Below are 13,591 nucleotides of genomic sequence, written 5' to 3'. Positions count from 1 at the left end.
TTTTAGGATTATTCTTTCTAGTTCTGATTGCTATGTTGATAGGGAATGAAATCTTGTCATTCACCACAACATGGATGGACCTAGAGGGCATTATGCTAAGTGAAATAAAACAGAAAAATACAAATACTATATGATTTCACTTACATGCGGAATCTAAAAAACAAATCAAATGAACAAACAGAAGTAGACTGATAAGTATACAGACAACAAACTGGTAGTTGCTAGAGGGGAGGGGGTAGAGGAATGGATAAAATACGTGAAGGAGATTAAGAAGTGCAAACATCTAGTTATAAAATAAGTCATGGAAATGTAGGGTACAGCATAGGGAATGCAGTCTATGATATTGTAAGAACCTTATATGGTGACAGATGGTAACTACACTTATCATGGTGAGCATTTCACAGTGTATGTAATTGCCACATTGCTATGTTGTACAAATGAACCAATGTAATGTTGTATATTAGCTACACTTCAACAAAAAATGCATCATTGTCACAGTTCTCCTTGAAGACCCAAGTCAGCTCATGTTTCTCCTCTGGTGAGAGCCCTATGATGTCCTGCTATGCAGAGCGCAGGCCGCAGGACAGAGAGTGCTCTTCCTAGGGAGGACCCTCCACCTAACCATGCTCCCACCACACTTTCATACCTCGTTCTAGTCCAACCACAGCCTTTCTGTGCTCAGGAGTTCACTTTCAGGCCTTTAACCTGCTGTTCTCCCTGCTTAATGTATTCTTTCTCAAATATCCTCATGGCTTGCATTTCACTGCCTTCAGTTCATACCTCACCAGTAAGACTTCCTTGACCAAGCTATAAAAATTCTCCATCTCTCCATGGAGAGAATTCTCCCTTTTTCCATGCCCTTTCTTTCCTTCCCTCATGACTTTTATCTCCATATTTACTTCATTCTGTGCCTCTCTCCCCTGAGCAGAACATAAGACCTGAGAGGATAGGGACTTACTGGTTTGTTCACTCCTGGATGCCTAATTCCCAGAAATGTGCCTGACACCACTTTTCAGAGTGGGAGCTTGAAAATATTTGTGAAAGAATTAATAAATGAATGGTTACATAAAATCAGGGTGTGGGAAAGGTGATCTCTAAGGTCTCATTCAAATCTGCTTATCCATAATTTTGTACAGTTAAGGAGTATTTCCTCTTTCTCACTAACAACTTGGAAATACATAAAACTAAGGTAAAAAAATAATAGCTTCTGCTGAACTAATTAACATAATTATAATAGCTGCTTAAAAAAATTCTTTTGATGTGTTTTAAAGAAACTCCTTTATTCCTCCCCCAAACAGCCTTGTGAGATAGGTACTATTATTTTCCTTCTCCAAATGCAGAAATTGAGGAAAAGAAAGCATTAGCCCCTAGCCCAAGGGTCAGCAAGGTGAGCACTAAGATGTGGTCAGTGGACCGAGCCTCCTAGCAAGAAGCAAAGGGGAAGAAGGGAGATGAAAAATTTTGTAAGAACAGCTGTTTATTCTAGTTTGTGCTTAAAGCTTTACATTCTCATTAATGCTCGCCACATCTCTGTGAGGGATGCACTATTTTATCACTTTTACAGATGAGGCTTGATGGCACACAGCTAGTCAAAATGCAAGGCTGAATCCCAAACCAGGTGCTTTTTACCTTGCTGTTACTTGTGCTTTATTGTATTCCTTGGAGCTAAATCAAGACCTGCCCATGGGGGAAGGGTTAGAGGCACAGGGGCCTCTCAAGTTTTAAGTAACAACACCCAGATTTCTCTTAATGTGAAGGTCTATGTAAGGAATAAAAGCCAGCGCTCAGTGAATATGGCCACAGAGTCCCAACTCAGCAATTTAAATGATCTGAATCCATTGTTCTGGGGGTCAGGGAGAAGTAGCATGTCTTCGTGTAACGATTTTCCTCAACACCCAAGTAGAAATCTCATTTCAGTTTGAATTAAGAATTGATTAAGGACTAAAATGTCAAATTAGGTAGAGAAATTCCTTTTGAAACCATACAAAAGGAAGCCCCCCCAAAGAAAGCACATTCGTCTGGTGTCTACGTGGGGGAAAGAGCTGCTCCTTTCTTGAGTGAATGTTGGACTAGACAAGCACGGATATTTGTGAGAAATTGCCTGGTAAGAGAGAGGGAAATGCAGGCAGGTGGCCTCCAATATATGGGAACAAAAGTATCTTTGTTCTTTGAAACTGAGGAGCACTGGTAACACAATCTCTAATCACAGTTAATTCTCTTCTAAGCATCTGTTGTGAACTCTAGCAACCAGAGAGTGTGCTCTCAGACGGAGGAGGGCAGGGGAAAGCTCCCCAAGCCCTTAGCGGTGAGCCCAGTGACCACTGGGTGAGCCAGCATCTTCAGGCAGCAAGCACTGTCCCCTCACACTGTGGAAAGAAAAGATGTTACTCCCGCCCCCACCCCCACCCCCCCGCCGCCGGCCTCTCCTCTTCCTAACACTGCCTGCCTTTGGATAGGTGGGAAGAGGACTTTTCCTTGAGAAGAGTGGATGTGAAGAGGAAACTGAGTCTGAGAACAGGGCCAGCCTTAGACCTAAGCCATGTGAGCTTAGCCCCAGGTACCTGTGTCGCTGAGGAGCCCTCACAAGCCACACACGCCGTTTGTGGTCAGCCGAAGGCTGTCCGTTTAAGGTCAGCCGAAGTGCTATTGCTCCAAACCTAATACTGGTTATACACACAAAGTGAGCAAGCTAAGGCTGGAAAAAGGTTGAGTATCTAGGCTATTCCACTACAGAAATCATTTGGCTCTAACGATCTAGATATTATTTTAGGTGCCGTTTAACAACCATCTAAGAAGTATCTTTAAAAAGCAATTTCTTTTCATTCCCTTTGCCTCATTGAAGTAGTGGTAGTTTGGGTGGTAAACAGAAACTTCAACAAGACAATAATTAGAGTGCATTAAATAAATATAAATTTTATTAAAAACACTCACATAGCGTTATCAGGAATGATATAATAATAAACGCTTTCAAATAACCTGCATCCATAACATTACAATACTTACAGTATTTATAACCATCCTCAGGTTTTATAGACAAACCAAACATGAAAATGAAATGAAACTAAGTCTTAAAAAAAGCATAGAAAAATGCACACAGAGTTCATTACCTTAGTGTCAAACTGCAAAAGTTTCCTACACAAGTTAACCACTAGCTTTACAAGTGAACTGTACATACACCACTGTGCGTCAGTCAAGATGAAAAGTTCATTCAAGTAAAGTTGACACCACTCAGAAGCATTTTCAAGTATGGCTATATAGTTAACCTGATATTCCTATATAAGCAAATTGGAGATCTGCTTCCATTCATTCTAACTGAGGCAGGTTGGATATTTACAATTATAGATCTGTTATTTACAATATGCCACTCGGTTTCCTCTCCTCCTCCCTCCTTACCTCTCGCCAAACCCCAAGCTACACTTCTTGTTCTCTTGTTGGCCAGCAGTTTGACAAATGACAGTGGATGGTACGGAAACCAAACATTCATATAGGATGGCTGACTCAAAACCAACAGATGTGCACGTAGTAATCAAATATTTGGGGTTAGATGTATGACATACGCAAAATATTAAAATCGTGTGGTTTGACATATATGCAAAGCAAACATTTTTGAAATGTTTGTCAATTCGTCACAGCCAAAAATGGGAAATTGTTTTTCATAGACAAAAATCCCGTTACAAAGACTTGACCAGTAAAACTCAAAGGCCTTGTTTGATTACGAATTTATTTGAAATGTTAGTAAACACAAATGTACTTAGACAAAAATGTAATTGATCAATTGCACACCATACCCCTACGTGTTCTGCCTCTGTGGGGGATGTCCCCATGGGCCTGGACTCGACTCCAGGATCGAAACATTTTATCTAGAGTGCTGACTCTAGCCAACAGCCACTTGCCAAACTCCTGCCTTACAAGTTTCCCTTTATCAACTCAGTGCATTCTATTTTCGTGTAATTTTTTTTTTTTTCCTGCTTGAGACAGTCAAAAGATTCCCCAAACTTTTAAAATGCTTTTCTTTACAATAAAAAGAGCCAACAGATTTACAAAATTAGTTTTAGTTACATCAGGACATATACAAGTAAAATAGGAGGGATTCAAAATAAAAGGGTTAAATCCCTGAAAAAGAATATATTTATTAACCTACAACAATTTTACATAAACACAGGTGACATGTTGGCATAAGGAGAACATGAGCTGAAATATCCCTGAATTTTTAGAACAAAAAGGATGAAGTTCAAGTTATACTTGCTAAGAAATCAAGTATTGAAAAAAGATATGCTTTTTTAATAATAATAATAATAAAAAGACTTGGAAAAAAATGATGGTACATGATGCTATAAGCTTTCATTCTCAGTTCAATATCCTATTGCCAAACTAGTGTTGAGGTATATGACAAGTAGGAACATCACCCAAACCTTTAATGAATTCTTAGCTCACATTATGATATATTTGTAGCAGGCTGAGTAGCACCATCATGATGTGAATTCTGCTTCAAATCCATATATATATATATATACACATATATATGTATATATTTAATTTTTTTTACAGTACTAAAATACTAAAGCATTGCGTTAAAAAAGTTTTGTTTACAATTTAATTTACTTACTATACATCTCTTTCACTTCTTTATACAAATTAATGATTTATAACCACCACAGCAAACCAGCTGCCTGTTTTTTTTTTCTTTTTAATTAACAGATTCACATGGAACTAACCCTGTTTATTATTCTTATGCAGGCATCAGTCTGCTCAATCTTCCTGGAAAAGAGGACACTTAAGCTAAGAAATGACAACATCACAATGTACAATTACCAACACAAAAGCAGACTGCCATTGGGTTTGCTGAAGAGCACACAGATCCATAAAATAGCATCAGCTTAAGTGAACTAGCTTTGTTAAGTCTGTAGCATGTCATTGTTAACCTGCAGTTAATAGAAAATTCTTAAAACTACGTATTTGAGCAATGAACTTGTCATACAATTTTGTATAAAACTGTTTTACAGTATAGCATGTGAGATGAGCACCAGAAAACGTGGACTAAAGTTATTCCCTTGAATCCAGTAAGCCCCATTGTGGATTTAACTGGCTATATTAAAAATGGACACATTGCTCATCAGCAGATGCATGGCTAAAAGCAAAAATAGTTTAAAAGCTTTCCTTATTTCCTTAAAAAGAATCAACTTTGAATTCTAAAATGAAAGTAAACTTTTTTTTTTTTTTTAAACATCTCAGTACCTTAGCATTGTTCAAGTTGTCAAAGCTTAGGTAGACAAAGTGCTTCTAAAACACCATTTAAAATATTTATACATATACATGTGTGTGCACATATACATATGTGTGTATATATATATGTACATATATACGTTTATTGTCCTACAAGGACTTTACTGGATGAGCAAAATCCAGAAGCCTTTAAATGTCCACATTAAAAAAAAAAAAAAAAACAAAAAAAACCCCAAAAAAACCAAAACCTCATGTAAGAATAGGTAATTATGATAAAAATTTGAATGAAAAGGTACCCCTGTTATTCAAGGGCATTGGAGTACACTGATAGAATCTTGATGATATAAAGGCATTAAATTTTCAAATGTTAAAGACACCATTTTCTTAGCACCATTTCTTAAAACATCCAAATTCAGTGTTTTGCTGTCTATTCATTTATGCTTCCTGTAGCTATTTTGATAAATAAAAGTTAATATTAAGATTACAGTAAAAACTGCATGTTAAAAAGCCATAATTCCAGTATTTCAGTACATTGTATATTCAGCACCAGATGGTATTTTAAAATTCCTGCCACTGTAATACTACAGTACTTGTTTGATTTGTGTTCCATGACTATGCAAACTCGGTATTATTAAAAGTGGTCACAGATGTGTAGAGTTGTAAGGGGGAAAAATCACATTTACATATCCTCTCGTCCAATAATAGAACCAGTGTTTAAAAATGTAAATTGTGGAACACTTTCCTCCCCACCTTCTTTTTGCATAGAATGCTTTGGTCTTTTGCCTAGATGCCATCTGTGACCACTTAGGAGTCGGGGGAAATTAAGTGCTATGGTAAGATGATCTCTTGTTTTGCTGGTGAGCTGAGGTTCTTCCCACCACATTTGTCATGAATCCTGTGTTATTTCCCCACTGCCCACGTCATGAGAACTATACTACGGACAGGTTGGTTGTGGTCTTTTCAAATGAGGTACCCACCATGAGGGGAGACATCATATGTATCTGTTGTAAGGCCCTGTGACCCGAGTGAAGGCATATGGAGATGTAGTTACTGTGGAGTCTGTGGTCACGGACATGGTCCTTTCGGCAAGGGATTTGATGAAGCGCAGGTAAGTGGGCTCGGAAGGTTCATGTGGCTCAGCGGGCTCCCGTTTCACTTTTTTGCCATGGGTTTTCTGAGGCACATAGTCTGGGCCATACTTCTCACACTCTTCCTCTTTCTCTCGGGCTTTTTCAGCCATTTTGGCTTCCCAGAGCGCCAAGCCATGTTTTGGCTCATTCATGCTCTTATGCTGATAAAAGACAAGGGAGATCCTGGTGGGGTGATTCCTATTGGGATTCTTTAAAGGGGTTGTGGCATGAAGCTCGCGTTTGGCACACTCGATGAGAATTGACCCATGAGTTGGAGCCACAGCCACTCCCCCGATGTCAGGATCTAGAAAGCTCTGCTCACTGTCTGACCAGACTTCATCATTGTCCTCGGCGGCAGGGGGCTGCTTTTCCTGACTGCCAGCATCATGTAATTTGTGTAAGCCTTCTTGGACAGGAGCAGTTCTATCATGGTTAAGACCTGGAAGCATCTTAGATAACCCATTAGCTGTGTGGGAAAGCATGTCATTCTCCTTGTTTTGGAGATGCAGGGCATGGAGAGAGCTGTTGAACATGCCTGGAGCTGCCCCGTAGTTATGGATTATGTGAGAAGATGGGTGATGTTCGCCATTCTTATAGTCTATGTTTGGATTGCTCAAATTGGGTGGTAATCTAGAGGCGGCTCCCATGAAGTGGCCATCCATCTCGTGAGTGGAGTAAGGAGGAAATGTCCCTACATGGTGTACATTTGTTTTAAGAGTACAACTGCTGAAGGCATCTCCTTGCATATTTTGGTTTCCATAACCTAAGTACTTAGAAGTAAAACTCTGGCTATTTCCAAACCTTGGCTGGTAGAGTGTATGAATGGGTGGTAGACTGAGCTTAGAGAGAGGGTCTTGGTTTGGATACCTATATAGATCCATGGACTGAGACTGAGGAGAATAGGAACCCAGATATGGGGAGCAGTTGTCCACTGATACATTTCCATTACATTGATAGGATGGATATTGGTTACTCTGATTCAAAAGCCCAGGGTAGGGATTCATGGGATTAGAAGAATTCAAATATGAACCTGCAGCTTGGGATGAGGTGGAATAGAGGTTCATAGGGCTGGCACCTCCATAAATCTCTGAAGTGTGTGAAGAGCTCGGATAAGCCTGGATAACTGGATTGGGCCGTCTCATGTACACACTGGTAGATCCAGAGGAAGAGTAAGAGCTGACAGACTCTGATTGAGGGTTATTTGTCATGGGGTTATGCTGGGGCAGCGGCGGCGGCGGCGGCGGCTGAGGCTGCTGCGGCTGCTGCGGCTGCTGCTGCTGCGGGGGCTGCTTCTGTGGCTGTGGAGGTTGCTTCGGCAGTTGCGGGGGTGGGGGCTGCTGGGACTGATGCATGACTGGTCCTGAAAGTCGCAAAAGTTCTGTGGACAGGATATGAGAGAGCACACAAACGTGTTCAATTATTATTTCACAGAAGCTAGTGAGGATGCTTAGCTGTATGTGAGAACCACCACTAAGATTATGCAATACCCATCAAATAAGGACAAGAGCAAAGTCAGTGCTCTGATCACTGTCTGGCATCATTTTTTTTTGTCTAAAGCATTAGATAAAATAGATCTCCAGAACAGTACAATTTAGTAAGTGAAGAAAAATGTAATAAACATCCAAAAGATATTTGACAGAGCATCATGTTTTCTGGAGGTTCTGTGTATCTGACCATGCCACACCCTACCTGAAGCACCCTTCTCCCTCCACCCCATCTCCCTGCCCTTCCTTGAGACAGGTATCCCTTCCTCAAGGAAGTCTTGTATGACCTCATCTGCTAGTGCATGTACAATACCCACTGAAAACATAAGTCAGAGCAATGTTTTGTAATATACTGTAATTGATCATTTTTAGCCCTCTCCTCCTCCTAGCACAAAGCAGTTCCTTGAAGGAAGGGACCATGTCCCTTTTACTTTATTCCTCCAATGCCTGGGGCATGCAGTAACAATTTGTGAAATAGTTGGAAGTTGCATAAAATTTGTTATTGAAGATTCATCAATGCTACGAGAAAAGGAATGACATTCACTTAAACACCCAAAACATATCTTCTATAATTGGCAAACCCTACTTACACAGTTGTCAATAAAACTTTAAAGAAATTTTCAGCTTTGTAAATAAAATTTTCATACTTCTATTTTATGACCTCACTTAAAAATCTACATATGAGAAGTGAACAAATAAATGGAGCTGTAAGGGCAGTCTTGAGAATTGAAATGATTATTACAGAAATCAGTTAGAAAAGACAGGAGGAAAAGTTCTACCCCAATGATATGATGATACGTTATGGTTAACTTACAGGAGAGATTAATGAGTGAATAGGATTTACTGCTCTTAGTATAAGTCAACCAACATATATTTATTAAGCATCCCTTTAGCACATTATTCTAAATTACTTAGTTTCTTTAAGTTTTGAAATGAAATAGTAGGGAACTTTGACTTTGTGAAGCAAACATGGTTGGCTCTCAGCAAACTGGTAGGCTAAACTTAAAAGATAAACATTCTTCTTTTGTTAATGGTCAGGTTAACCATCTGTGAAATGAGACGTGGACATTACATTTATGGCTTTTTATAGCAAATAACTGAAGATATAACCAAGGGGCTTTGAAAAGAAAATATCAACTTAGTACTGATAAATAATGCTCTATTGCTACTGCTAGAGATGTGATCTGTTTGCATAGGTGAAAGCTTTTATAAGATAACTACGTGTGGATTCCCCTCCTTAACTCAGACTTAATATGGCTACCCCTCCCTGATAACTCCTATTTCCAAACTTCTTATTTCAACAAACAGTACTGTCTTAGTTATCTAGGCTTAAAATGTTGACCTCAATCTTAAATTTTTCTTCTTCATTCTAATGTTTTGTCACCAATGTATTGATAATCATTTTGGAAGCATTCGCTACCATCATTTTTGCTAAATCTTCATTGCTATCATCCAGACTCAAGCTTTTATTACTTTACTCTTGGTTTATTGCATCTGTCTCCAAACTCATAGCTTCTCTGCTTCTAATTTGGCCTCCCTGCCCCTGCTAGATTAACGTGAATTTCACCATGTTACCTACCTGTCATATAAAACTTTGCCATTTATTATAGAATAAAATCCAGACTTTTCCATCAAGCTGGGGTTGAGGGTGCAGTATCTTATTACCATGTCCAAGAGCAAAACCTGGCCCTTGGGACTTCAGAGACAATTCTAGTACAAAACTGATACCATGATCAAATATAATCATCCAAAATTAACTCTTCATTTTTAACCTAAGTTTCGTATAACATATCTACAATGCTTCATATGACATTTACCTGCCAACTGTTTAGCCTGGCTTGCGTTTTCAGTCTGTTTTGTACGAGATGAAGCTGACTTTTCCTTTTCGTTCTTATTTGTGCTGTTCTCCAGAGAGGAAAGCTTTTCAGCTGCAGCTTTCTTGGCTTCTAGTTTCCTCTGTCGGCATGTCTTGACAGGCTCTGCTAACATCCTGACTTTCCGCCGAAAAGAACTCAGCACCTGAATGGCACCACTTTGTTTTTTCTCCTCCTGAGCTTCTACACTCCCAAACTCATCCACATCAGAGACTTTGTAGAGAGGCAGAACATGGAGCTGCTCGTCCTCAGGTTTCCCTCCAATTTCTCGATTGTCTTCTCTAGTGAGGGTGCATACCTGGTAGGGAGATAACACAGTACTGCCTCAGTTTCAGTCTAAAAGAAACTGTGTGTGTGTGTGTGTGTGTGTGTGTGTGTGTGTGTGTGTGTGTGTCTGTCTGTCTGTCTGTCTCCCTCTCAGCATTTACATTTGTGGTGGTGGTCTACTGGGCCAGGTCAGTGACATGCATATTACCAAAAAATCACATCTGTCTGTTATTAAGGATGATTGCATCAAAATGGTACAGGGAGATAGACAAGTTCATGTTGACTTTTTTTTTTCCTTTCCTTTCACAAGAGACCAAAGAGAAATATAAATATGTGAAATGGAAGATTTGGTTGATATAGGCAATGTGTAACTTAACACTGCTTCTACCTTCTTGTCTCCTCTGTACTTGTTAAACCTAACTTACTGTTTCTCTTCTCTCTTATTTCTTTTGTAGGATATCACAACATACAAGGGTCTATTCCAAGAAAGGGGGAAAAAACTACTTCTCTTGCTTTGATAATTTAATGATACTTTTCCTCTTTTGTTAGCCACAGTCATATTGGTTTTGATGAAAGATTGTCTGTTGGTTTTAAAATACCAGATTTTAGTATTTAGTGTTTTTGACTAATGCAGAAAAAAATGTGACCATGATTATTTAAAGTCCGAGACAATATAAAATCACTAGAAGATACTCTTGAAAGGAATGTGATCATAACAGACTTACCTTGATAGAGAAGTTTATTTGTTTAAACTTTTTTTTTTTCAACATTTATTTATTTTTGGGACAGAGAGAGACAGATCATGAGCGGGGGAGGGGCAGAGAGAGAGGGAGACACAGAATCGGAAACAGGCTCCAGGCTCCGAGCCATCAGCCCAGAGCCTGACGCGGGGCTCGAACTCACGGACCGTGAGATCGTGACCTGGCTGAAGTCGGACGCTTAACCGACTGCGCCACCCAGGCGCCCCGATAGAGAAGTTTAATATGAGGTGGCACTAAAATGAGTTTTCACTTCCTATACATCAAAGTCTTCCAAATCCATGTCTCTGATCACTTACTACCTTTTCCCACGTTATTAGTTCTTACCTAGTGCTGCTTTCCTTTGCACCTGATGGAAACTGTGACCTATCAGAGGCAAATTCTTTTTTTTTTTTTTTTTTTTAATTTTTTTTTTTCTTTCAACGTTTATTTATTTTTGGGACAGAGAGAGACAGAGCATGAACGGGGGAGGGGCAGAGAGAGAGGGAGACACAGAATCGGAAGCAGGCTCCAGGCTCTGAGCCATCAGCCCAGAGCCCGACGCGGGGCTCGAACTCACGGACCGCGAGATCGTGACCTGGCTGAAGTCGGACGCTTAACCGACTGCGCCACCCAGGTGCCCCCAGAGGCAAATTCTTAACGCAAAGCCTTTTTCTCATCCCTGCCTACTCTTCATTCCCTTGCTAGAGTGAAACATGGTTATCTTTAGGATCTACCGTAGCGTTTTTTTTTCCCTCCAGAATCTAGCCTAGCCTCCTAATAGTGAGCATGTGTTCAATACACAATTAGTGAAGATTTTAGATTTTTTATTATTAAAAAAAAAATTCTGACTTCTGTTTTAGACTATTAATCTGATACTTTTTCTGCTTTTCAACAAAAACTTCATACCAGGTTCTGTGAATTACTTCCACCATTGCTTGCCACTGAATTCTTCTCTACCCTAGACTACAATTTTAGTTTCTGTATTCTATTTTTTTAATGTTTATTTATTTTTGAGAGAGAGAGAGAGAAGGAGAGACAGAGAGAGAGAGAGAGAGAGAGAGAGAGAGAGAGAGAGAATCCCAAGCAGGCTCTTCTATGCTGTCAGCACAGAGACTGACATGGGGCTCCAACTCACGAACTGTGAGATCATGACTGAACCAAAATCAAGAGTCAGACATTTAACCAACTGAGCCCCCCAGGTGCCCCATGTATTCTATTTTTCATTTAAGTCTCACTGGTCATCTTCCTCAACTACACATATATCCATGTTGATGACTCACTAGGTAGATTACTTTATAGTTTCTTCACTTGAATTTTTCATTCCTTATTTTCACCCTGGTTTATGCCTCAACATGCAAGGCCACACTGTGGACTCTGTCAGTATGGAACCCTGTTCTACGCTAATACCATGTCCATTTTCTCCATTTAGCATAACCTCTGATTATACGGCCTGATCCAGTCCATCTACTGTAATATGTAGTAATAATGGGCTCTTTTGTACTTTGAATCTTCTATAGTGTTGCTGTGCCATGGATGATGCATTTTTCATTTGTACTTCTTTCTGCAAGGTAGATTGGTGCCTTGGCTTGTATATGGCTTTTTCACTTTACTGATTACAACCTACCAGATGCCTGACATTGAATTTTGAAGGAACTTTTGGCAGCTAATGGTAGTTGGCAATGCAATCACTGGTTTAGTTCTGTACCAAGCGTTTCCATGATTTTCATGTGCTTATCAACTGTTTTCCACTCATGTGACAACCTGTTATAAGAGTACTAGATATGTCAAACGAGGGCACCTTTGCAACAGCAATTCATTCATGAAAACACTTGTGCAATGACATCTGCAGAGAACATATTACTCTAATCACAGGATAACTTCCAGCCTTCCACTCTTCAACAGGCTGTGCTAACTGTTCTGTGCCCCACTTACCAATGTACTGCCATTCTGCATGTTGTGTAAGTCTCTATGGGCATGAGCACAGAAGTCCAAACATGCAGTGACCCCTGAGAATGGACGGCCTTCCTTCAGACCCAGTCGGCATTCTGGTGCTCTGTGTTCATATTCAATCTGAAAAACAGAAGCATGTGTGTGAATGGGGAACTACTTAGGCATTTGAAATTCTTAGGCATACATTTGAGAAAAAAGTATAAGACCTGTGCACTGAGCAGATCAGAAAGATTTTTTAGTATTTAGGTTATTCAGAATTAAAAAAAAAAGTTGCATATATTATATCCAGAAATACAATGGAATGACAGAAAACAGACCAAACGTTTTGACATGGTAAAGTTTTTATTTTACAGTGTTGAAGTATAACTGACATACATTAAACAGTATATATTTAAAGTGTACTATTTGATTAGTTTTGACATGAGTATATGTGAAACCATTGCCACAACCAAAATAATGTACCTATCCGTTACTCCCAAAAGTTTCTTCCTTCCCCTTTTAATTCATGTCTCTTCCTTTGTTCCCAGGAAACTACTGATCTGCTTTCTGTAACTACAGATTAGTTTACATTTTCTAGAATTTTATATAAATGGATCTGTTTTGAGTTAATTTTTATATATGGCATAAGATTAAGAGTTCAAGGTTAGTTTTCTTCCATATGGCTATCCAACTGTTCAAACACTACTGCAAAAAAAATTATCCTTTGCCACTAAATTGTCTTTTTTTGAAAATCAACTGATTGTACATGCTGGACCTATTTCTGGACTTTCTATTCTGATTGTTCGGTATATAATAGTGTAGTGGGTATGTATGTGTATATATGCCGACATCACTGTCTTGATTACTAGTAAATATAGATTTTTAGTGAATCTTGAAATCATGGATTATAACTCTCCAAATTCTGATCTTCTTTTTGAAAATTG

At 39.2% G+C, this 13,591-nt stretch overlaps 1 protein-coding gene across 2 annotated transcripts in view; it reads right to left on the bottom strand.

The window, feature by feature from the left end:
• Positions 1 to 2,887: 2,887 nt before the first annotated feature.
• TET2 (tet methylcytosine dioxygenase 2) overlaps positions 2,888 to 13,591 on the bottom strand; it is a 136,031-nt gene continuing 125,327 nt past the window's right edge. For both annotated transcript variants that reach the window (XM_047090798.1, XM_047090799.1), the window contains exons 9-11: positions 12,651 to 12,788; positions 9,655 to 10,009; positions 2,888 to 7,731 (exon numbers count right to left, since the gene is read on the bottom strand). In XM_047090798.1, coding sequence (XP_046946754.1) covers positions 6,215 to 7,731; positions 9,655 to 10,009; positions 12,651 to 12,788 — 2,010 coding nt within the window. In that variant the 3' untranslated portion in view covers positions 2,888 to 6,214. The remainder of the gene's footprint in view (positions 7,732 to 9,654; positions 10,010 to 12,650; positions 12,789 to 13,591) is intronic.

The sequence above is a fragment of the Lynx rufus genome, unplaced genomic scaffold (genome assembly GCF_022079265.1).
Source record: "Lynx rufus isolate CCGP_SWC_20201006 ecotype Redwood Valley unplaced genomic scaffold, mLynRuf1.p SCAF_3, whole genome shotgun sequence".
NCBI lineage: Eukaryota > Metazoa > Chordata > Mammalia > Carnivora > Felidae > Lynx > Lynx rufus.
Note: the sequence above shows the minus strand (reverse complement) of the source record. Positions and strands in the feature narration are given on the sequence as shown.